This window comes from Drosophila pseudoobscura, chromosome 2, assembly GCF_009870125.1.
Source record: "Drosophila pseudoobscura strain MV-25-SWS-2005 chromosome 2, UCI_Dpse_MV25, whole genome shotgun sequence".
Lineage (NCBI taxonomy): Eukaryota > Metazoa > Arthropoda > Insecta > Diptera > Drosophilidae > Drosophila > Drosophila pseudoobscura.
This window is the reverse complement of record NC_046679.1, coordinates 13,125,438-13,148,973: the sequence shown is the minus strand read 5'-3', so window position 1 is coordinate 13,148,973 and position 23,536 is coordinate 13,125,438. Positions and strand designations below refer to the sequence as shown.

At 42.6% G+C, this 23,536-nt stretch overlaps 6 protein-coding genes across 8 annotated transcripts; 5 read left to right on the top strand and 1 right to left on the bottom strand.

Moving 5' to 3' along the window:
* The first annotated feature begins 18 nt into the window (after window positions 1-18).
* Window positions 19-971, top strand: LOC4801556 (calmodulin-like protein 4). The gene is made up of 4 exons (XM_001358591.5): window positions 19-168; window positions 301-331; window positions 394-458; window positions 511-971. Exons 1-4 carry the CDS (start codon window positions 166-168, stop codon window positions 859-861), a joined length of 450 nt encoding a protein of 149 aa, XP_001358628.3. The 5' UTR covers window positions 19-165; the 3' UTR covers window positions 862-971.
* On the bottom strand, window positions 967-2,148 carry RpS20 (ribosomal protein S20). The gene is made up of 4 exons (XM_001358590.4): window positions 2,016-2,148; window positions 1,717-1,872; window positions 1,394-1,483; window positions 967-1,146 (listed from the first exon to the last, which is right to left on the bottom strand). Exons 1-4 carry the CDS (start codon window positions 2,016-2,018, stop codon window positions 1,033-1,035), a joined length of 363 nt encoding a protein of 120 aa, XP_001358627.1. The 5' UTR covers window positions 2,019-2,148; the 3' UTR covers window positions 967-1,032.
* A 219-nt stretch (window positions 2,149-2,367) lies between these two features.
* On the top strand, window positions 2,368-6,812 carry LOC4801554 (zinc finger HIT domain-containing protein 2). The gene is made up of 3 exons (XM_001358589.5): window positions 2,368-2,487; window positions 2,543-3,846; window positions 6,742-6,812. The coding sequence occupies exons 1-2, from the start codon at window positions 2,459-2,461 to the stop codon at window positions 3,693-3,695; spliced, it is 1,182 nt and encodes a 393-aa protein (XP_001358626.5). The 5' UTR covers window positions 2,368-2,458; the 3' UTR covers window positions 3,696-3,846; window positions 6,742-6,812.
* On the top strand, window positions 3,715-12,242 carry Synd (protein kinase C and casein kinase substrate in neurons protein Synd). 3 transcript variants are annotated; one of them, XM_033377218.1, is made up of 10 exons: window positions 3,715-3,846; window positions 6,742-6,848; window positions 7,383-7,492; window positions 9,665-10,002; window positions 10,075-10,301; window positions 10,368-10,488; window positions 10,553-10,666; window positions 10,743-10,975; window positions 11,123-11,280; window positions 11,378-12,242. In XM_033377218.1, the coding sequence occupies exons 1-10, from the start codon at window positions 3,787-3,789 to the stop codon at window positions 11,488-11,490; spliced, it is 1,581 nt and encodes a 526-aa protein (XP_033233109.1). In that variant the 5' UTR covers window positions 3,715-3,786; the 3' UTR covers window positions 11,491-12,242. The 3 variants fall into 3 exon arrangements, with proteins under 3 accessions (XP_033233109.1, XP_001358625.3, XP_033233110.1); XM_001358588.5 differs by lacking the exon at window positions 3,715-3,846 and adding an exon at window positions 4,683-4,780; XM_033377219.1 differs by lacking the exons at window positions 3,715-3,846; window positions 11,378-12,242 and adding an exon at window positions 4,683-4,780 and having other exon boundaries at window positions 11,036-11,177.
* Window positions 12,243-14,634: 2,392 nt separating this feature from the next.
* On the top strand, window positions 14,635-19,239 carry LOC117185006 (uncharacterized). The gene is made up of 4 exons (XM_033384400.1): window positions 14,635-14,816; window positions 17,032-17,587; window positions 17,656-17,947; window positions 18,009-19,239. Exons 1-4 carry the CDS (start codon window positions 14,666-14,668, stop codon window positions 19,188-19,190), a joined length of 2,181 nt encoding a protein of 726 aa, XP_033240291.1. The 5' UTR covers window positions 14,635-14,665; the 3' UTR covers window positions 19,191-19,239.
* A 1,508-nt stretch (window positions 19,240-20,747) lies between these two features.
* Window positions 20,748-23,438, top strand: LOC4801552 (uncharacterized). Its single transcript, XM_001358587.4, has 3 exons — window positions 20,748-21,507; window positions 21,576-21,867; window positions 21,929-23,438. Exons 1-3 carry the CDS (start codon window positions 20,849-20,851, stop codon window positions 23,108-23,110), a joined length of 2,133 nt encoding a protein of 710 aa, XP_001358624.3. The 5' UTR covers window positions 20,748-20,848; the 3' UTR covers window positions 23,111-23,438.
* Window positions 23,439-23,536: the final 98 nt, after the last annotated feature.

Genomic DNA, 23,536 nt, shown 5'->3' with positions numbered 1-23,536 from the left:
CAAAAACTCGACATATTTCCTGTATACATTGTGGTCACACTTTTACTCTACTACCTGTTTGATTTCGTTTCATTTTTTTTATTTATTTGCGTTTTCCGTCCATTGTGTTTACCTTATTTATTGTTAGTTTGTTCAATTCGTTAGTGTAGTAAAAAAACTTTAAATATGGTAAGTCGTGGTTCCCTAAAAAGTCCGAAAAAGTGGGAGAATCGCTTTCTACGACTGCTGCACTTTCCACTTGGCTGCCCCCATTAACCATTTCTTTTTATGCAACTTTCTATCCATGTAAATTCTCAATAGGCACGTTACTTCAAAGAGCAGGATATAGATGGTAATTATTGCTACGACGCATTGATGATTTCATTCTGAAAACATTTCTTATCTCTAATGCAGAGTTCCGCGAGTGCTTTTATCTGTTCGCCCGTTCGGGCCAAATCAACAACCTGGACGAACTAACTGTAAGCGTTATTCATGCACGGCACTCATATTAACCACAATACCTTGTTCTAGGTAATCATGCGCTCGCTCGGTCTGTCGCCGACGATCCAAGAACTGGTTTCATACCTGAAGCAGAAGAATGGAAAAATGAGCTTCGCCGATTTTCTAGACATTATGCATCAGCACTCAAAGGTGGAGAGTCTGCCGGACGAGGTCATTGCCGCCTTCAAGGCAGCCGATGCACAGAACAAGGGAACCATATCTGCCCGGCAGCTGCGCAACCTGCTTCAAAACTGGGGCGAGGGCCTCTCTATGCGCGAGGTTGATAATATCTTCCGTGAGGCTAATGTCAACAGCAATAGCAGCGTGCGGTACGCAGACTTTGTCAAGATTGCTTGCGCCCCGGTGCCAGACTACTATTAAGACCGTCAGCGCATTTGCGGAGCATTAGAAAACATTCCAGTACACATGCATTTCCCTACGAAATTCGCACAAAAACCATTTCCAATAAAGTTCACAGAAGGACAATTTAAGAAAAGTTTTCGGTTTTATTTGAAAACTTTTTCACTTGTAGAAAAAGGACATCAGCCGTTCTTAGTTGGCAATGGTAACCTCAACCTCTACGCCGGGCTCGATGTTGATCGACGTGATCTTCTTGACGATCTCAGACGGGGAATGCAAGTCGATGATACGCTTGTGGATTCTCATCTGAAAGGGGACGAAAATAGAGATCCAAATTACTGATATGTCGCAGTTTTGCTGAATAAGTCTTTCAGCTGAAGGGATTGTCGAATTCGGAGAGCCAAATTGTGAGGAGAATCAGCAAAGAGGACTATGAGAACACGTTTAGTCTGGGCAGACCGCATATGATACTGTACAACGGCAGGTTAAATACCGAACCACGATATCAGATCTGCCCATTCAAGTGGTAACAAATGTTAAATGGAGATCTCACCTGGAAACGATCCCAAGTCTTGGAACCCTCACCGCAAGGAGTCTTACGGGTGGTGATGCGCAGGACCTTGGTTGGCATGCGTACGGGGCCCTGAAACAGAAAAAATACGCCATTAGCACACTAGCTTTTATAGGATTTTAGTCAATTATCGCTTAAACCATATAATATTCCCGCACTGTTGGCAGTCAATGTGGGAATAATGTCCGATTCAAGCATTTTTCTATGGCATTTATTAAAGACTAGGCTAAGCGTCTGGCGGAACACAAAGCCTCCAGGTAAATGCGGATGCGAAAGCACATATTGTGCTATGAGCCCAGACTCACCTTGACACGCAGATTCTGGTTCTTGGCACCGTTGATCAAGTCACGGCACACATTCTCCAGAGAACGCACGTTCCTGGAGGTCAGGGTGATGCGGATGCGGTGCACTGAAGCAGAATCGCCGCCATGGGGCTTCTCAATGTCCTTGGGTGCAGCAGCCTGTCGATGTGGAATACATTTGTTAGAGTGAGGTTATGTTGAATCTCGCAGCACGTGCATCGGTTTATTTCATATAGTTTGCCCTTTCCGTAGCTCCAAACTACTTGGAACCACAGTTGACACGCTGGGGAATGCATATTTACCATTATTTAGCAATTTCTCTGGTCGAGATATTCAAATCTTTTTATTTTGAGCAGCGCTGAACCAGGCAACTTGCTGGTCGAAAACGGAAGGGGGGGAGTTAGAGATTTTCATTTTGATCTGCCAATATATCGATATATGTTTTGTTCTGATATTTTGAGGAGATATATTTTCGACCTGCGAAAATGGTTGGAGTTCCAGTTGGATGTGGATAGCATATCAACGGAACTGTATTTATGAGTAAATAGACACTATTTTCCTGTTTTTACACTTCGTAAGATTAGATATTACCGCTAATTTTCTGTATCTTATGGATGCACCGGTTCTTATCGATATTTTTGTGCGATAAACGCGTTTTTACAAAAACTAAAAAGGCCACAAATCAGCTGTTTTGCGGCCGCATTGTTTTGTTTACACTGTGCATTTTTGATTTCGATATTTGAATATGTCGGAGGACGAGGAAAAGTGTCATTTGTAAGTAGCGAAACCGCTTTAAAGTTTTATTATTTATATTAATCTTCCCTTCCAGCTGCCATGCAGTGCCTTTCAAGTACAGCTGCCCCAAGTGCAATGCGCTGTACTGCAGTGTGGCGTGCTACAAGTCGCAGACACATCTGAAATGCTCCGAGGAGTTCTACAAATCCTGCATACAGGACGAGCTGGCCGGTGCGACCACGGCTCCGGAAAGCCAAGAAGAAATGAGAAAGATCTACGACATACTGAAGCGTATGCGGGAAACGGACGCTGGTTTCAATCCCAAAGATTTCGACGCAGATGGACTTGACAATCCGCTAGGTTCAGATAATGAGGAGGGACAAGAAGATGGTGATGAGGAAGAGCTTGGTGATGACCCAGAACAAGACTTTGAAGAGGAAGTGGAAGAAGACATCGCTGCGCGCCTGAAGGGCATCGACATCAACGACGCCGATGAGGTTTGGAGCCGCCTAACAGAGGAAGAACAAGGCGAGTTCCAGAAGCTGATTGCCAGCGGTGACATCATGAAGCTCATGCCGGACTACAAGCCCTGGTGGGGCAAGGCGAAGAACTCCAAGATTGTTGAAATTCCTGCACCAGGAGAAGCCAAAAAAACGGACGACTCCACCCCCGAAATCCATGAGAATATAGCAAAGTTCTCGGATATTTGCCAGAAGACGCCCTCGCCCTGCCTGCACTACAACCTGTGGAACATATTGAGCGCGTATGCGTGTGTGGCCCGCTACTACGCCGGCGAGCATCGAACAAATGCCAGCGAGGCTGTCGCCCATCTAGTGAATCTCAGCGCAACCCTCAAGTACGGCACTAACTTTGAGGACGCTGAAGACGCCATCATCTCTGTGGAAATGGAGGCCATCACCACGGGCAATGGGCCGGTAGGCGCTGCGGCAGTGGGCAGTGCCGGCGTGGGCACAAACTTTTTCGTCGAGAGCCGGGAGCAGTTGAAGTTGGATGCCCGTCAGCTCATGGCCACGCGGGACCACAAATTGGCCGCCCTAAGCGACATCCTTCGCCTGCTCCAGCAAAGTAAGGCACTAATCAGCCGGAAGGCTTCGCAAGAGGCCGGGTTCCAGAAGCTGTTTGCCCTGGCCAGCGGCAGCGTGGAGCTGACTAGAAGCAAAGTGTCGCAGTTGGCAAAGAAAATCGAATTTCTCTTGTCGTATGTCAAAAGGGAAGAGGTCCTCTGAAATCGCCGTCAATATTCAAAATACACAAACACATTCGTATCACAAATTTTGTTTATTTTTTTGTCTGACTAAATTTGTGTTCCTTCTTAAAATGGACCGTCTCATTTCCCTTTGCGTCCAGGGTATGGTGAGCTCCCTAATGTTCATGATTGTGAGTATCTGAAATTTTTGGTCCAATCAACGATTAAGAGTAAGAGTAACAGTAAGAGCGAGAGGTATAGCTATATGGAATGGTATGGAATTGTTATCGAATGAGGTTTAGGATCATCTATAAATTTATTCGCAGATATAATTTGGTGTATATGAATCAACGGTGCTCGTTGGTCTTCACTTGTAGTGTAGTGGAATACGACCATAATCAGTATCACAAGAACCGATAAAATTATGTGCTAAGGGCTGAGGGCTAGCTTGTAATATTCCGCGGAATATCAAAATATAGCAATATGAACAGCTATACTCCTCGTTTCTTTTGTTTGCCCATTTTCGCTAAAACCTTTTTTTTGTTTGACCTATTTCGATATAACCTTTTTTTACGCAAAATCCAATAAAAGCAAGTGTCAAGAATAAGCCAGTTAATTAGAAAAATGATTCAGCAATCGTATAAAGCTATGTGGGCATGGCTAAATGTTCTACATAGCTAATAATTTTCGACGGAACATCAACATTGAGCAATATGGTTTCCAATCCTTGACGAAGAACGATTAACCTATTATAAGCCAAGGGGGTATTTCAATTTTCCACCGGACATCATGAAAATTTAATAATGTTAGCACAGTTTAGGAGAAAGATATAGGGGTTTTTTTTTTGTAAGTTCAGAGCAGAGATGAATCTAGAAGAATTTACAATCGCTAATATTTTCCGGAGTTTACATCAAGTAGTTGAACTATTTAAATAGAGGGTTCTTAAGTGGGCTAAGTTCGGGTTTTCATCAGTATATTTTCGGTATATTTTGCAAATGGGACGGTATATTTCGGTATATTCGCGAGGGCCGGACGATGGTTAAAACCGCGGTCACACTGTCTACCGCACATAGTTTTTTTAGTTGGCGACTCGAACTAGTGCTTTTTACGCTATTTTGTTATTTGGTAGGTCAAAAACAGGGCAGGCATCTTGTGCCAACCCCTGTCCCGTGTGCTTAATTAATTGCGATGCGCACACAATAGGGAAAAACAAGAGCGACCGAACGGACTTGGAACACTCATGTAAACGCGTACGGTTTGCTTTGGGTGTAGCGGAATTTCAATGCGTGTGTCCGCGGATGTGTGTGTGTGCGCTATGGTGGTGTGTGCATAGGTGTGAGTCTGGCAACAACAAAATCCCATCGGCCAGCAAGTGTTCTTCGTACGCTTCGCTTGTTAATAATTAAAGCAAAAAAGGAAGCAATTTGCTGTGCGCACAGATGAGATCTCTCTCCCCCAACCTCTCTCTCCCTCGGCGTGGCCTTATGTAAGGTGCCTGGATAGAAATGCATATATTTTCTGTTAATAGGCCTAAAAAGAAAAAAAAAACACCCAACGAGAAGTTCAATCTTTAAGATAAACGAGTTTCGCTTATCTCGCTCTGTGTGTGTGTGTGTGCTGTGCTGTGCTGCTTATCTATCTCCACAAATATGCGAAGTATGCGTCAACCTGTTTCGTATACTTTCCGTTGGAAATTTCTACTACTCCAGCGGTGCCGCTGCAGCAGCAAATCCCAAATACCTCGCCAAACCAATGCTAAATAAGTAGTAGTTATGACTGCATGCAGCTAAATTTATAACCGCGCAAGCGAATCACCTGAAAAACCTGATGGAAATACTATAAAACAATCACCGTAAGCAATACCGATCGGATCGCGACGGATGGCAATGACAACAAATATGTGGCTTGGCGATGGATGACGCCCAAAATCAAAGACATGTCAGACGTGTCATCAGTGTAGTGTGTGTGTGTGTGAATGAACGATAAAATTTCCTATTCAAAGATGCACAATGCCCCCCCACATTATCCATGCTGGTCATTATCTGATGATAACATAACAGCTACGTTAGCAATTTGTGTGCGTGTGTGTGTTTGTGTGTGAAGCAATTGCTGCATTTGTTTACAAACAGCTGATGGGCGGACGGACATACAAACTCCTCCCCATTGATCCCTGATAAGATAAGGAATTTCCCTAATTTCGACTATTGTCGACTGAGACGCTATCGATGTTCTAGTCTATACGCAATGAGAATGGATTACGTAAAGTGGAGCACTATCAGTGACTCACAAAAGTAAATGTTTTCTTATCAACGGGGTCGCTAGAAAAAAAAAAAACCATTCAAAAGGAATGCGTTCAAGAAATATCTGATCCATAAAAAAGCGTTCTTTTAGTGTGCCCGCACTTTGCAAGACTATGACTAAAAATTCAACGGTAATCACCCTCAAGGCTGATTCCGATTTGGGTTTTAGGTGGGCTAGATCTACCGATCGCATTCCAGCACGTTGCCAATGGTCACTTTCGTGTTCTTGTTTACGCACAACAAATGTCTTGTTTGCAATTTCGACAACCATTTGGCCTCGAATTTAGTGAATTAAGTGCTTACGAGTGCTAGTTTTTGGCACTCTCTGCATTTTACGGTAGTAATTGGACTTTCTAAGCGAATTTCTTCTGAGAATAAACATACACCGATTATATGTGTTTGTATGATCTCAAAAAATTCTCCTAACACTTATGTACATGCAGATTCCCAGACTAGAACTGTTAACCAAACAATTAATATACAAAGCAATCTTCCTACCATATATACATATGTACATAAGAGATTGTTTAACAAACAATCGCGGCATAAAGCAATTTGTTGGCCTGAGATAAACCTACAAGTTTTTCTTATAAACAAAGAACATGGTTGTTTTACGGTCTAACAGAGAGAGAGAGAGAGAGAGGGAGGCAGAGAGATTACTTCTATTTACGCAACTCAAATAATTTATGATTATATCGTTCTGCCCGCCTCGCGTGTGTCACTTGTTGATTGATTCATTTGATTAATTTCTAATTTAATGACATCCTCCAACCCTCGAATCCACAGGAAATGTCCCACCACAGCGATGATCAGCTCTTGCAGGCTGGAAGCGATTCCTTCTGGGAGCCCGGCAACTACAAACGCACCACCAAGCGCATTGAGGATGGCTACAAGTGAGTTCCGAATAGGGTACCAACGTTCCCTGTCCTCCCCTGCCCTCCCCACCCCAATGATGCTCTGTCAACGGTTGTACCACAACAGTGGTGTTGGGTCATTGCCAGCAAAAATCAAGTGAAACCAGTTTTCATTGTTGTACCCATTATACCCCATGTGCAGGGTATTATCAGTTTGTCTAGATGTTTGTACCGCAAAGAAGGAAGAATCAGTGACAGCATAAACTATATATATAATATTAGCTTAAAACTTAACCTAAGTAGCACTGACATCAGAGACCTTCGGTTAATAGACTAAATACTTTTATTCTAGGTCTGTCTGTTCCTTTTATGCGTTTATCTACAACGCACATTTAATAATATTCTTTCCCATATAACATTATATCATTGAAACGATTTCTTTGCGAAAAACTATGTTTTTTTGTATAGAAGAAGAAAGCTTTAAGATCTTCCAGGGTATTTAAGCTTCGGCACTCCGTAGTACGCCTTCCTGCTTTATTATTTATTTCTGTTCTCTTTCCCTCTCTTGCGCAGACTCTGCAATGACCTACAGCAACTGATTCAGGAGCGAGCCGACATCGAAAAGGGATATGCAAAAAGCTTGCGCACCTGGTCAAAGAAATGGGGTGACTTCATTGAGAAAGGTAAGCAAACGCAGTCAGATCAGGTGGGATTGGAACTGCGATGAAGTGGAGTGGAGTGGAATGGAGTAAAGATGGAGTGTATTGGTGTCGTGTGGGTGTTCTGTAGCTGTTACTATGGAATGAGACATTCATCTTCTTCTCTCGCACGCTGTGTAGCCATACTGTTTGTCTTACACATTCATTCACGCCCTGGTAGGCGGTGGGGGGCCCAGTGGAGCGCGCAAGTGACCCGCTGCCGGCGTTGACGACTGCGTCATGTTGTCTTCCCACAGCTGACTCCTGCCTCTGCCTCTGCCCCTGCCTCCTGGCCCACTGGTTGTCTCTGTTCCTATTTGCCACATTCTGTACATCATTCTGAGCATTGTTGTTGCCGTTGTGCGATAAGTGGCTTAAGCTATTAATGGGCTTTTTGTTGTTGTTACCTCGTTTTTTTTTTGTCCACTACCATCGACTGAGACGCTGATGGAAGCAGCGCCTGAGGCATCGCACAGTGGCATCAAATTGCACCAACACCTCAAGGAAATATGTTATTAATGATCTTGATGGGGGGTGCATTTATGCTATAAAGACTTGAATTTAGAACCTGGATTTTTATTTTTTACTTAACATTTTCAATATAGAAAGAATTTTACTCGGATTACAATTACTCCAATTCGGTAGCTGACCATTTTACTATCCTATAACTTTATAGTTATCTTATTTCATGATTTATCCCTAAATAGTTTTTGGGTTAACCCATTTTTCATTGAGGTTTCCAATAGTCTTTTAAACATTTGATAAGAATTTAATTTTATAAGTGCTAAACTTATTATTATTTGAAATTTATTCCACTCATTAATGAGGTTCCTTTGAGAAGGCAAGGCATGTCCTTGCACCCACATGACGCCACTTATTGATGCTCGATTCGCGACGCACAAGCGAATGCTGCCAAAGAGAATGCCCTAGAAAAGCAACATTCATAGCGTGTGCATGATGCGGAACATTGATGGCCGGCTCGAATTTCGCTGATAAGAGGTTTTTGTTTTGTTGCTGTTGTTCGACCTCTCCCAAATTCAAAAAGCTGATCTAATAAACGTTTACGGATTTATGACAGAGCAGAGCACATACATTATAGCTTTTCGATCTATTCCCTTTATATCTGTACTCGTTTGTAGTTTCAAAGGTCTTTTGCTATTCCCAAAACAATTTCTGAACCCATAAATTGGGGTCTCTCAGGCCATTTTTGATAGATTTCCAGCACAGTGTGCGCTCGCTGTGCGCGCTTCTTCGCGAAATGAAATCGAGTACAGCGTTTGCAAAGTTGGTAACGAACCGCTTTGCCTCATTGCTGGCGGCTGTTTCTGTTGCTGTAGCTGTTGCTGTCCACTTTCACAGTAACCAGCAAAAGCCAATTGCAAAAGCGGCTACTTCTTCCACCGTCGCGCCGCCTACTCCCGTCCCGGGCACTTCCAAACTGCCTACTCTTCTGCTGTCCCCACGTATACGAGCGGAATTTGCCTAGTTTTGCGTCTAGCCAGAGTCAGAGGCAACGGATGCAGAGAGGCAAAGCGGCAGAGGCAGAAGCTCCAGCTAGTGCCCATCCAGACTAGACCAAACCGGCACCAAAGCGTCGCTTGAAATGGTTTCAAAAATCAATGCGACGGGGAAAATAGAACGAGTTATTTCTGTGCTAAGCGTCTCAATTTCTATATATCTCTGTGTATGTGTGTGTGTAGAGGTGGGGTAGTGGGGCTGATGGCATGAGGGCATCCGATTGAGAATAGTCTGTCGTTAGTCAAACGAGTTTCGTGCATTTCCAATTATGAGACGAGCATCGTATAAATTTTGATTACAGTTTGCGCTCTTTGTTAGCGCCCAATAAAAAATGCCAAAAATGTGAGGTATTTTTGCGACCCACTCAGGCACACACAGATACACACCACACACATGCAGACGATCGCACGACTCATACAATCCGATATTCTCTAGAGCACGCTCCTCGACTCGCGAATGGGTTGGGTTTCGTTCGGTGATTAGATAAAACGTAGAAGTGCTCCCCATCGTAATGGTTCGTGTTCGAAACACCGTAGGGGCGCCTGAGAGGATGACGTCAACCGCAGGCGACAACTGTATAATCTATAAATAATTGGGGATCAGTTTGTGTAAGAGATATGTACGCTTGATTGGTTGCAGGGCCGGAATACGGCACCACCGAGGCGGCCTGGAAGGGCGTGCTGACGGAGTCTGAGCGCGTCTGCGATGTGCACATGAAGATCAAGGACAGCCTGTGCAACGATGTCAACAGCTCGATCAAGACGTGGCAGAAGGAGAACTACCATCACACGCTCATGCAGATCAAGGAGCGCAAGGATATGGAGGATATGTTCAAGAAGGCCCAGAAACCGTGGGCCAAGCTGCTGGCCAAGGTCGAGAAGGCCAAGGCCGACTATCACTCGGCCTGCAAGACAGAGCGCAGCGCAACGAACCAAGAGCGCAATGCCAATGCCGACAGTTCGCTCTCTCCCGATCAGGTAAAAAATAGTCCTTGGAATATGCTAATGCCAATGCTAATGGTGCTAATGTGCTTTTGCCATTTGTTGCAGGTGAAGAAAATGCACGATCGCGTGCAAAAGACCAAAGATCAAGTGCAAAAGTGCCGCGAGAAGTACGAGCAAGCCATTTCCGAAATCACCAAATACAATTCGGTTTACATTGAGGACATGACATCTGTGTATGAAAAGTGCCAAACCATGGAGAAGACGCGGCTGCAGTTCTTCAAGGACATACTGTTCAATGTGCACTCGAGTCTGGATCTCACCAAAGTGCAAAGGTTCGTTGCGACATCTCTCTGCTCTCCGTTTGTGCGTGGCCTAATTGTGACTCCTTTTGTTTGCAGCCTGCCCCAAATCTATGACGAATTCTATCATACGATCAACAATGCGGACCAGCAGAAGGATCTGAAGTGGTGGTCAAACAATCATGGTATTAACATGGCCATGAACTGGCCAATCTTTGTGGTAAGCTGTGTGCCCTGCGCTCTCCGAAGGCTTTGTTTAATTGGCTTATTGTCTGGATATTTAGGAATACACGGAGGAGTTCCGCGACATTGCCAAGGGCAACAAATCAAAAGAGGCACTGCCGGCAGCACCCATAACGCTCATTAATCAGCGACCTGTCGCCGAGGAGGGCATCCACGTGAGCCAAACCTAGGAAGTTCATTCATTCGTTCATTCATTAATCGGTGGTTTGTTCTCCTCCTCTCATATTACAGGAATACCACTCCACAAATAGTCTCAAGAAGAGCAACAGCGCCGGAGGCAGCGCAAGCAGCAGAGCGAGCGGCAAGAGCGAACAAGCGGCAACGCCATCTTCTGCCACAACAACCGAAACCAGAACGTCAGCGGCGGCAACCGCCGGCTCGACGACAGCGGCAGCGACAGCAACGGTAACAGCAGCGTCAGCGGGAGCGGTAGCGGTAGCACCTAATCGCAATCCGAGCGTAACGTAAGTTGAAACATTTTGTATTGTTTTGAATTACGATACACCCTGCAGCCGGTCCCACAGACACAAGTCGCGTTGAAGCGCTCATTTTCATTGAACTAATTGATTTCAATTCGTGTACTCTCGTACATATCATACAAACTCGTGCAGCAATGGCAACGGCAAAGTCGATTCCAATCCATTCGACGAGGAGGAGGAGTGGGATGAGGCCGACAACGTGCTGGTCGACAACGGTGAGCCGGGCGTGCCAGTCAAAGCGCTGTACGATTACGAGGGGGCTGAAAGTGATGAGCTCACATTCAAACAAGGTGCGTGAAGCCTTCCATCTGACCAGATCTGGTTCGTCTCTAATCTGGTTACCTCTCTCACCCTCTCTCTCTCTCTTTCTGTCTTTCCATATGGCAGGTGATGTTTTTGAAAAGCTCGAAGATGAGGACGAGCAGGGCTGGTGTAAGGGACGCATGAATGGGCGCGTTGGCTTATATCCGGCCAACTATGTGGAACTCTGTTCCGCGTAAGCGGAGAACTCTGGCAGCAGATGGGCAGCAGCAGCAGCAGCCGAAGTCGTTAAACAGATATATGAATTCATATACTTACGTATATATATATATATATAGAAATAAACCGAGGTTAGAGACGCATTACGGAATAATGCTTATACAGTAAAACAGTCGTTGATGAAAATATTATCAAGCATATGTATTAGAATTTGTTACGAGCAATCAGGCTCACACTTACTCGTATAGTGTGGCATTTAAGGTACGAGCATTAGGCATTGAATCTTCTTACAAGCAATGGCTATCCTACCAATCAAAAAACCAACCAACCTACCAATTAACTCACCAACCGTAGCAATGCGATAAGAGCAGAAAAACTTAGCTAAAATCGTCGGTCATCTGAACAATAAGTGTAAGCGTCAAATATATGAAAATGACATTACGAACTAAATGTATTATGTAGTTTATGCAAACTGAAAGTGAAATTATGTATGTATTTTTTTGGTCAGGATGCGGTCGCACTTTTACCCACTTGCTGGGCCGTTCGTTTGCCTTTTAGTGGTCGTGCGGCCGCGAGCGAGCGGAGCGACCGCCCTGCCAGATTTCGATATTGTACATGCATAGCATTTGTAATGCGTTTCTTGAACATTTTATTATTTATGAAGTTTTTGTGTATACATACGTACATTATGGATTATTGTGTATACGTATATTATTGTACATGTACATTTTTAAATGACTTAAATTATTGAAATAAAACAAACAAAACAAGATATTCGCTGGCTCTGTGTCTAGTTAGGGAAAAGGTGCCAATTATTCACTCGTAATTTTCATTCCGTTCTCTTCTGTCGGAAAAGATTTAATTATTATATACTCATGTTAATTGAACTGTCATAAAAAAATAGCAAAGATGCTCTGTGTGAGCGGACGGACGTACGGGTATATCATCTTTTTTCAACCTTAGCATCAGGCACTACGAAGACAAAGCTCAACAAATGTTCAACAGCTCTTAAATCAAAGGTTCTCAAATTTATTAAGAGTATCATTAATTCGTTCTTACCTTAGGATATTCTATGAATAAAGGGATCTATTGAAAGCTTATTGACATGTCAGTTATATATTGTATTATTCTTACAGTAAGTAATTCTTTGGTATCTCCAAGAAATGCAGAGACTTCTAATGACATCATTACAATAATATTTTTCTCATAATGATTTCATTAAACGTCTCATCAAGTTACTCGCATTAATCTTCTGCGTTTGCCTTAAAGTAATTTTTTTTCTTTTCCCACAATATTTTATTTATTATTTATGTATTGCATAGAACATGCTTTGACGCCAGAACGCCTTATGATAAACAGAACCAGAGATTTAGTATATATAATATATGTATGTATGATTTCCTTGACATATTATACTGAGATCTAAGTGATCATAAAGGCGAAATGCCAGACGGACAAACGTCTGTATCGACTCAGCTATTGATCAAGAATATTTCTCTATATACTTTATGAGGTTGAAAACGCTTTCTTTGAATATACATTTTTACGAATTTAATATATATTTATTTAGTTAACAATTATCTGCTAATAATGGATAATAGATTATAATAAAATAACTAGCGACAAGTGCAGGAGAGGAGGAAAAAACAAAAATGTACAAATTTGCTAAGTTCAGGTAATTATAAATATTAGGTGCTATAATCCTAAGGGATAGTTCGGGGAATAAGGTATGTCAAAGGGAATTATAATTAAAAGATATATGCTGGCGGAGTTTGACCTACATCCGGTTAAGCGGATAGGCCGAAAAGTACGGGTAGGTCAATATAGAACCGCAAAGTTAACCCAAAGAAAGTTTGGTAGTGAAACTATCCCGAGAAGGAGCTTGTGCACTAACATTACCCCATTAAATATTCTGCGTTGGTGCAATGAACTAATTCATTTGCACTAATTCGATAGTCTGTATAGTAAATTTAAGCAGGCTTCGGGATGGCGGAAAGCTTTGCGACACCTCAGTGGAGATAAGTCCATTATAGATGCATTAGATTAGATGCATAAGTGCATTATAGATCTTGATCTGTTGTGAGTTGCAGCTCCGGTTGACCATTTTGTTTTCGCGTATGTATTGCTCGCAGCAGAACGCCGCATAAACAACACATATTTATTCCCAGAAAATCACGTCTTTGAAGTCAATTAGTCACTAATTGTTGCACAACTAATCATTCTGTCGGCAATGTCGAGAAGTAAATCACGTCAAATGTAAGAGTCAAAAGGCTCTTATTTCTTAGGATTTAAATTTTGAATTTAAACGCCGAGTGGGGTGCAAAACAGTACCTACTCGAAACACGTATCTATATTATAATCTTTGCGAACTAGGTGTCAAACGGACGGACAGACATGGCTCTATCGGCTCAGCTATTGATGCTGATCAAGAATATCTATACTTTATGGGGTTGGAAACGTTTCTTCTGGGCGTTACACACATCCACTTTCACCACAAATCGAATATACCGCTATACTCTTCTTGAGTATCTGGTATAAAAATAATGTATCCATGTAGGAGGGTAGGGATCCGGAGTGGATGCGTTGTATATATGTTTGTATGAAACGGGTATGTTGATGGGAAAAAGGTGGCGAATAAATCTGCAATACCAGCTGCAGAAGATTCTGTTTTACTCTGATATTGAAGGGATGGAGGAAATGCATTGGACTTACGCTTAGAGTTAACGAAGGAAAAGAATCTGTTAGGATCACTACGGAATTTTCTACTACATGGGGAAAGGTATTGATTATATCACCGACTATTAACGGTAAGGAATTAATAAAGAGCGGAGGAATACTGAGCTAAGGTAGACATGGAGCTAGTTTTCTGGTACATTTTATGTAGTCTGGTTTTTCTATAATTATGTATGAGACTTGCACGATACAGATACAGTGATTTCCGGAACAAATGTATTAAGGGCGGAATAAATAGTATTATAAAACAAGTCGAAAGTTGCATCGATCTCCGGTAATAATTGAAGTAACGACCAATCAACTTTCGAGAGAATTAGCTCAGCGAAATTAGTTCTTCGAAAAAACCTTGTATGACTAGATTCCATAGAAATATCAGTACAACTAGATCGGACACATTGAAGGGAAGTGTCTTCAGGAAGTGATATTGGACTTACTCTGGCTATCGTTGCTAGAGAAGCATCAATGACGAACGTAAGGTCAAGAGGCCTGAGCCTATTATTTCTAATTGCCTTATTTTGGACAAGGGAGATATCCCTTAGCCCATTGATAATAACATTGTGGCAGTTGGGTAGCAACAGGCTAGCGTTATCACTAGGCAGCCAAGAAAGGAATGGTAAGTTAAAGCCCCCTATGACAATAATCTAATTAGCGCAAAACTAATGCCAATACAACAGTTTAAATGGCAGAAACGTGGTTTAAGTGAACCTCAGCATCAGACTTGGGAGAAATGTAAGAGCAGGTTAGGTAGATAAATGCTGCCCAATACGAACTTTGAGTGCATTGAATTCGATTCCCTGGATATTGTTGGATGGGAACAACTCAGATGAGAAATCCGTTTTGTCTGCAATCAGAACCGCACCAGCAAAAGCTGAGCGGTCCATTCTATAAATGATACGGGGAAGCGTTGTGAGTTGCTGCTGCGACCGCAACTCTACATTTATACGCGATACATAGTCAGTATGGCTACTTTGAGCGACAAAGAGTGTGTGCGAGGAGACAGAAAACGTGTCTGAACATGTCATCGGGCGATGCGTAGCCACTGCAAATTGATTTTTTAGTTTTGGCTATAAAAATTATCCGATCTGATTCAGATTTGGCAAACTGGTAGATATGGTCATTCTTCATGATAGTGCGTTTTTATTTTTCTCGTATCTTTAATATTGTAGATGCCACAGATTTCTCCTTTGTGAAGGCGGAAGGGGTATGGGTGAAATTTTAAAATACACATGTAACAGTGAGATTTAACAGGAGTGTGAATACCAAATTTTGTTGCTCTAGCCACAAGATCTGAGATCTGTGGATGCCACATATTTTCGTCCTTTGCGGTGGCGGAAAGGGACGGGGCGAATTTTTAAAATATACTTGTTCAGGTTCGATATCTTAGGAGTGTAGATACCAAATTTGGTGGCTCTAGCTCTTATAGTCTCTGAGATCTAAGCGCTCACTTTTGCAATAGGAAAAGCCGACCATGAAACGTGTGTGTTAGAGAGAGACAGAGCGAGAGATAATTGTTTTCATCATTTTGGCTATAATAATTATATGATCTGGTTCAGATACTGCAGTCTGAATCAGACTGCAGATACAAATCGTTTGTACTAAGACATGGGAAACAGATTTGAAAATATAGACCAATAAATTTTATTCGAGAGAGCACTTACATTTAGAAATTATTTGATTGCATTATATTTTATATTAAAAGCAAACATATTTCATATTTAAATTAAATATTTTCATATATAGATTAAAACTATATATTACCTACAAATTTAAATATATGATTTAGTTTTAAGTGTTTCGTATTCAGATATTTCGGTCAATGTAAATTCAAAATTCATAAAAATGCCATTTTTCTCTAAGTGTTGGTAGGTAGCCCGACCTTAGCTAAATCTTTTTGAGTTATGTGAAAACCTGTTGCAATGTATGTATGTATGTATATGTACTCACATCATATACATATATATCTATTATCGTAGCCTTGGGCTGGGATGGGAGATGTTTCTTTCTTTGCGTTAAAACCTTTTTTTTAGAATCAATCAACCAATTAAGTTTCTGAGGAAGTGAATTATGTGATTAGAGCTAACTTTATTTTTGATACATGCTATCCGAACAAAAAATTATTAATACTACAAATAATTATGAAACTATACTTGATATTTCGCTTCTGACCTTTTTTGAATGTTTTCCATGGAATTGGGTGATGATAGGGTGATTGTATGAAGAGTGATAGGAGAGACAGGCAGTGTCATCTAGTCATGATCGACTCCACTCTCGCGTCTCATCTTATTACCTAAATTAAGACGTGGTGTAAAAATTAGCATATTCCCAAACAAATTCCATTGTGTGCCTGACTCAGACTTTATAGTTCGACTGGAAGGTTCCGCTTGGGTAGAAATTGCATTTGCGAGTATGTATGTAAGTATTGTTTTGAGCTTTGAATATGAAACGTGCGATTAAAATGTTTATGGTCACGATCCTTAATTTTTATGAGAACGGTTTTAAATCGAGAGAGAATCAGAGAGAGAGAGACAGAAAGAGAGGAATGCACGGTCGTACTGCTAATGGTTTCTATGTAGCTGTCGAAGCGATAGTAAGCTAATCCCTCTGTGGTAGATAAATATTCTAGCAGTAGTACTAAGAAGCGCAACGCGAACAGTTCGGACATATCGGCTCGCATTATTTCATATTCATTGTAACGGAAATGTGTTGATAAGGGCGAGGCGAGGGCATGTTAAAAACTAAATACCAACTAATTCCGACTGACGACGAGCATTCGCTCAAGGAAAAAACCTCTTTACCATGGATACTGCAGTTTGGCCTTATATTTGTAGGGCTCGTGACTCTGGCTTTGTACACTTGGAGTCCTGGAGTAGTTCAGTTGGAGGCCAGTACTTTGGGTACTCCGACAGCGGTTGACGCATTCAGCAATTTAGAGGCGATTCCTGTAACCTCTGTTTTTGAACAGTCTACCACGGACAATGAATACTCAACCACGGGCAATGAATACTCAAAAACGGCCAGCGAATCCTCACCCACTAGCATTGAATACTCAACCACGGATAATAGGCAGTCAACCACGAACATAGTCTATGAGCAATCGACAGCAAGGACCACTGAAGCATTACAGCCGGAGACAAAAAGAATAAAGTTCTTTGTGAATACCCCTCAGTGTCAAATGCCATATCTAAACCCCTTCTCTACAAATATCTTAAACATATACCAAAGGAAACGATATGTAGTGTGTGATAAGGACCCGGACATGCTTAAGGTCATCTACAATGAAAAGGATCAGACCTACAAACTGCACAGAAGCGATACCAATTCTACATGTTGCTACAAGCAGATCTTAAGAGCAGGAGTTCGGACAACAGCTGACTCCAAGTACAAGTATGTGCTGAAGGTATATTCATACATAATTATGCATCCGAAGGATGCTTTCTGCATCATTTCTGCAGGTTGCTGTCGTGCGTTACGTTCCCCCAGGATTTTGTGGTACCTCCAGACGTAGAGGCAGTGATAACTGAATGCCGTCGGCATAACAGTTCGAAAGTCTTGCAAAAGGATGGCTTTAGTTTCGTACATCCACAGAAGCCAGACCCAATTCCTTCATCATCTCCTGAGGAAAGGCCCAGCGTCCTGCTCTGGGGTATCGATTCGCTTTCACGTATGAACTTTGAGCTAACCATGCCCTTGACGTACAAGTATTTTCGGGCACAGCCTTGGTACGAGCTGCAGGGTTATAATAAGGTTGTAAAGCGCAGTATAGTATTATAGATTCGATGATTAATGGATGGTTTCTGTTCTGTAGATGGGCGACAATACGTTCCCCAATCTGATGGCAATTCTCACAGGCTTCAATCAAACCCGATCATATTCAAAGTGTCGACCAACCGCAGTGGGTGGCCTGGATGCCTGTCCCATGATCTGGAAGAGATTTAAGGCAGAAGGCTATGCGACCGCCTACGCCGAGGACTGGGCGAGTATTTCGACATTCGACTATCTGAAGAAGGGCTTTCGCACGCGTCCCACGGATGTGTATGGACGCCCTCTGGTCCTGGCTCTGGAGAAGGAACTGCAGAAAAAGTATATAAAGGACATTCCATACTGTTTGGGACGAAAGTCTTCCGCTGAGTATATCTACGACTTGGCCGAGCAGTTTACAGAGGTTCATAAAAATCGCAGTTTCTTTGGCATGTTCTGGACCAACTCCTTTAGCCACAACGACTTTTCCTTGCCATCGGCCATGGATGCCAGGATGGTCAAGTACATGCGAACCCTGGATCACAATGGGATCATGCAGAACACCATCATCATCTTCTTCAGCGATCATGGCACCCGATTCGGGTTGCTGCGTAAATTAGACAGCGGTTTTCTAGAGGAGCGGCTACCGGTTATTTATATACGTCTTCCGAAATGGATCCGGGACAAATATCCGGAGTTCCTGGACAACTTGAAGGCAAACAAGAACCGGCTGACTTCACCATACGATATCCATGCCACACTCAAGCACATCTTGGAGCTGGACACACCCGCGGAACAGTTGCCCCGACCCGAGGGCTGTCCAACCTGTCACAGCGTCTTCCAAGCGGTATCCTTGTCCAGAAACTGTTCCCTCGCAGGCATCGACGACCATTGGTGCAGCTGTGGTGGCTTCACGGAGGTTTCTTCCACAGATCAAATGGCCAAGACGATAGCTGAGCAGCTAGTGGAGGCCATAAATCAATTTCTGATCTCCCTAAAAGGCACGCAGAAGTGCCGGCATCTGAAGCTTGACAAAATAATGTCCGTTCATAGGAAGGGTAATTCATCTGTCTATTTGATCCAGCTATCCATTTCACCTGGCGGTGGTTTCCTCGAGGCCTCTGCCGAATGGAACCCCAAGACCCAAAAAATATCCACTAGTGTGCCCAGCATCAGTCGATTGGACTCGTATGGGACACAGTCGCGGTGCGTTCAGGTGAAAGAAGCAAAGAAGTTCTGTGTCTGTTAAACATAACCGGCTGCGATCAGTCCCGGATGACCGCAGGACCACAGCACAAGAAAGGAACCACTGGCTATGGGTACATGATGGCTACATTGAGCGACAAAGAGTGTCTGAACATGACATCGGGCGATGCGTAGCAACTGCAAATTGATTTATACAAATCATCCGATCTGATTCAAATTTGGCAAACTGGTAGATATGGTCATTCTTCATGATTGTACGTCTTTAGTTTTCTCGTATCTCGTGTGGGGTCGGAAGGGGGTGGGGCGAAATTTTGAAATATACTTGTTCAGGTTCGATATTACAGGAGTGTGGCTACCAAATTTGGTTGCTCTAGCTCTTATAGTCTCTGAGATCCAAGCGCTCACTTTTGCAATAGGCAAAGCCGACCATGAAACGTGTGTGTTAGAGAGAGACAGAGCGAGAGAAAATTGTTTTCATCATTTTGGCTCTAATAATTATATGATCTGGTTCAGATACTGAGGTCTGAATCAGACTGGAGATACAAATCGGTTGTACTAAGACATGGGAAACAGATTTGAAAATATAGACCAATAAATTTGATCAGAGAGAGCACTTACATTAAGAAATTATTTGATTGAATTATATTTTATATTAAAAGCAAACATATTTCATATTTAAATTAAATATTTTCATATATAGATTAAAACTATATATTACCTACAAATTTAAATATATGATTTTGTTTCAAGTGTTTCGTATTCAGATATTTCGGTCAATGTAAATTCTAAATTCATAAAAATGCCATTTTTCTCTAAGTGTAGGTAGGTAGCCCGACCTTAGCCAAATCTTTTTGAGTTATGTGAAAACCTGTTGCAATGTATGTATGTATGTATATGTACTCACATCATATACATATATATCTATTATCGTAGCCTTGGGCTGGGATGGGAGATGTTTCTTTCTTTGCGTTAAAACCTTTTTTTTCTAATCAATCAACCAATTAAGTTTCTGAGGAAGTGAATTATGTGATTAGAGCTAACTTTATTTTTGATACATGCTATCTGAACAAAAAATTACTAATACTACAAAAAAATTATCTACGAGTATATGAAAATATACTTGATATTACGCTTCTGACTTTTTTTAAATTGTTTTCCATGGAATTGGGTGATGATAGTAGAGTGATTGTACGTAGAGTGATAGGACCGACAGGCAGTGTGATCAGTCATGATCGACTCCACTCTCGCGTCTCATCTTATTACCTAAATTAAGACGTGGTGTAAAAATTAGCATATTCCCAAACAAATTCCATTGTGTGCCTGACTTAGACTTTATAGTTCGACTGGAAGGTTCCGCTTGGGTAGAAATTGCATTTGCGAGTATGTATGTAAGTATTGTTTTGAGCTTTGAATATAAAACGTGCGATTAAAATGTTTATGGTCACGATCCTTAATTTTTCTGAGAACGGTTTTAAATCGAGAGAGAATCAGAGAGAGAGAGACAGAAAGAGAGGAATGCACGGTCGTAGTGCTAATGGTTTCTATGTAGCTGTCGAAGCGATAGTAAGCTCAACCCTCTCTGGTAGATAAATATTCTAGCAGTTGTACTAAGAAGCGCAACGCGAACAGTTCGGACATATCGGCTCGCATTATTTCATATTCATTGTAACGGAAATGTGTTGATAAGGGCGAGGCGAGGGCATGTTAAAAACTAAATACCAACTAATTCCGACTGACGACGAGCATTCGCTCAAGGAGAAAACTTCTGCACCATGGATACTGCAGTTTGGCCTTATATTTGTAGGGCTCGTGACTCTGGCTTTGTACACTTGGAGTCCTGGAGTAGTTCAGTTGGAGGCCAGTACTTTGGGTACTCAGACAGCGGTTAAGGGGTTCATCAATTTGGAGGCGATTCCTGTAACCTCTGTTTTTCAACAGTCTACCACGGACAATGAATACTCTAAAACGGCCAATAAATACTTAAAAACGGCCAACGAATCCTCAGCCACGAGCAATGAATACTCAACCGCGGATAATGGACAGTCAACTAAGAACATAGTCTATAACGAATCGACAGCAAGGACCAATGAAGCATTACAGCCGGAGACAAAAAGAATAAAGTTCTTTGTGAATACCCCTCAGTGTCAAATGCCATATCTAAACCCCTTCTCTACAAATATCTTAAACATATACCAAAGGAAACGATATGTAGTGTGTGATAAGGACCCGGACATGCTTAAGGTCATCTACAATGAAAAGGATCAGACCTACAAACTGCACAGAAGCGATACCAATTCTACATGTTGCTACAAGCAGATCTTAAGAGCAGGAGTTCGGACAACAGCTGACTCCAAGTACAAGTATGTGCTGAAGGTATATTCATACATAATTATGCATCCGAAGGATGCTTTCTGCATCATTTCTGCAGGTTGCTGTCGTGCGTTACGTTCCCCCAGGATTTTGTGGTACCTCCAGACGTAGAGGCAGTGATAACTGAATGCCGTCGGCATAACAGTTCGAAAGTCTTGCAAAAGGATGGCTTTAGTTTCGTACATCCACAGAAGCCAGACCCAATTCCTTCATCATCTCCTGAGGAAAGGCCCAGCGTCCTGCTCTGGGGTATCGATTCGCTTTCACGTATGAACTTTGAGCTAACCATGCCCTTGACGTACAAGTATTTTCGGGCACAGCCTTGGTACGAGCTGCAGGGTTATAATAAGGTTGTAAAGCGCAGTATAGTATTATAGATTCGATGATTAATGGATGGTTTCTGTTCTGTAGATGGGCGACAATACGTTCCCCAATCTGATGGCAATTCTCACAGGCTTCAATCAAACCCGATCATATTCAAAGTGTCGACCAACCGCAGTGGGTGGCCTGGATGCCTGTCCCATGATCTGGAAGAGATTTAAGGCAGAAGGCTATGCGACCGCCTACGCCGAGGACTGGGCGAGTATTTCGACATTCGACTATCTGAAGAAGGGCTTTCGCACGCGTCCCACGGATGTGTATGGACGCCCTCTGGTCCTGGCCCTGGAGAAGGAACTGCAGAAAAAGTATATAAAGGACATTCCATACTGTTTGGGACGAAAGTCTTCCGCTGAGTATATCTACGACTTGGCCGAGCAGTTTACAGAGGTTCATAAAAATCGCAGTTTCTTTGGCATGTTCTGGACCAACTCCTTTAGCCACAACGACTTTTCCTTGCCATCGGCCATGGATGCCAGGATGGTCAAGTACATGCGAACCCTGGATCACAATGGGATCATGCAGAACACCATCATCATCTTCTTCAGCGATCATGGCACCCGATTCGGGTTGCTGCGTAAATTAGACAGCGGTTTTCTAGAGGAGCGGCTACCGGTTATTTATATACGTCTTCCGAAATGGATCCGGGACAAATATCCGGAGTTCCTGGACAACTTGAAGGCAAACAAGAACCGGCTGACTTCACCATACGATATCCATGCCACACTCAAGCACATCTTGGAGCTGGACACACCCGCGGAACAGTTGCCCCGACCCGAGGGCTGTCCAACCTGTCACAGCGTCTTCCAAGCGGTATCCTTGTCCAGAAACTGTTCCCTCGCAGGCATCGACGACCATTGGTGCAGCTGTGGTGGCTTCACTGAGGTTTCTTCCACAGATCAAATGGCCAAGACGATAGCTGAGCAGCTAGTGGAGGCCATAAATCAATTTCTGATCTCCCTAAAAGGCACGCAGAAGTGCCGGCATCTGAAGCTTGACAAAATAATGTCCGTTCATAGGAAGGGTAATTCATCTGTCTATTTGATCCAGCTATCCATTTCACCTGGCGGCGGTTTCCTCGAGGCCTCTGCCGAATGGAACCCCAAGACCCAAAAAATATCCACTAGTGTGCCCAGCATCAGTCGGTTGGACTATTATGGAACACAGTCGCGGTGCGTTCAGGTGAAAGAAGCAAAGAAGTTCTGTGTCTGTTAAACATAATCGGCTGCGATCAGCCCCGTATAAACGCAGGACCACAGCACAAAAAAGGATCCACTGTTTTGTATCTGTTTGGGATCTCGTGGCTATTGTTCCGGTCTCTCAGAGCCACCACGTTCGAGAGCGGATGGGGTCTATCGTTAGGGACGATCTTCTAGTGTATGGTTTTGGTATCTGCCAACTCTTGTGAAGATGCACAATCTACTTAATTATAGGCGTACATCTTAGTTAATTTTTTAATTTTGTTATCTAAGTATGTTAACTAGTGTTTATGTTATATGTAGCCACAGAAGCCACAAAATCTACCTAATCACTTTGTTATCAATCCAATTCTTTCACTTTCTATTATCTCAATGGCACTTTAACCGTGAGTACTTCGGAGGAAAGATTAAAATGCTCTCTGTATTCAAAAGAATCGTTTCA

What these genes read in the sequence shown, in the direction of transcription:
- LOC4801554 (XM_001358589.5), top strand. Translation starts at nt 2,459, where the DNA reads ATGTCGGAGGACGAGGAAAAGTGTCATTT. An exon ending in GACGAGGAAAAGTGTCATTT is followed by an intron (nt 2,488 to 2,542) that starts GTAAGTAGCGAA and finishes CTTCCCTTCCAG; the next exon opens with CTGCCATGCAGTGCCTTTCA.
- Synd (XM_001358588.5), top strand. Translation starts at nt 4,691, where the DNA reads ATGGTTAAAACCGCGGTCACACTGTCTACCGCACATAGTTTTTTTAGT. An exon ending in TTACGCTATTTTGTTATTTG is followed by an intron (nt 4,781 to 6,741) that starts GTAGGTCAAAAA and finishes TCGAATCCACAG; the next exon opens with GAAATGTCCCACCACAGCGA. An exon ending in GATCTCACCAAAGTGCAAAG is followed by an intron (nt 10,302 to 10,367) that starts GTTCGTTGCGAC and finishes TTTTGTTTGCAG; the next exon opens with CCTGCCCCAAATCTATGACG.
- RpS20 (XM_001358590.4), bottom strand. An exon ending in ACCAGAATCTGCGTGTCAAG is followed by an intron (nt 1,484 to 1,716) that starts GTGAGTCTGGGC and finishes TTTCTGTTTCAG; the next exon opens with GGCCCCGTACGCATGCCAAC. An exon ending in AGACTTGGGATCGTTTCCAG is followed by an intron (nt 1,147 to 1,393) that starts GTGAGATCTCCA and finishes GTCCCCTTTCAG; the next exon opens with ATGAGAATCCACAAGCGTAT.
- LOC117185006 (XM_033384400.1), top strand. Translation starts at nt 14,666, where the DNA reads ATGACGAACGTAAGGTCAAGAGGCCTGAGCCTATTATTTCTAATTGCC. An exon ending in AGGCAGCCAAGAAAGGAATG is followed by an intron (nt 14,817 to 17,031) that starts GTAAGTTAAAGC and finishes TTATATTTGTAG; the next exon opens with GGCTCGTGACTCTGGCTTTG. An exon ending in AGCTGCAGGGTTATAATAAG is followed by an intron (nt 17,948 to 18,008) that starts GTTGTAAAGCGC and finishes TCTGTTCTGTAG; the next exon opens with ATGGGCGACAATACGTTCCC.
- LOC4801552 (XM_001358587.4), top strand. Translation starts at nt 20,849, where the DNA reads ATGTTAAAAACTAAATACCAACTAATTCCGACTGACGACGAGCATTCG. An exon ending in ACAGCTGACTCCAAGTACAA is followed by an intron (nt 21,508 to 21,575) that starts GTATGTGCTGAA and finishes TCATTTCTGCAG; the next exon opens with GTTGCTGTCGTGCGTTACGT. An exon ending in AGCTGCAGGGTTATAATAAG is followed by an intron (nt 21,868 to 21,928) that starts GTTGTAAAGCGC and finishes TCTGTTCTGTAG; the next exon opens with ATGGGCGACAATACGTTCCC.
- LOC4801556 (XM_001358591.5), top strand. An exon ending in CAAAGAGCAGGATATAGATG is followed by an intron (nt 332 to 393) that starts GTAATTATTGCT and finishes TCTCTAATGCAG; the next exon opens with AGTTCCGCGAGTGCTTTTAT. An exon ending in ACAACCTGGACGAACTAACT is followed by an intron (nt 459 to 510) that starts GTAAGCGTTATT and finishes ACCTTGTTCTAG; the next exon opens with GTAATCATGCGCTCGCTCGG.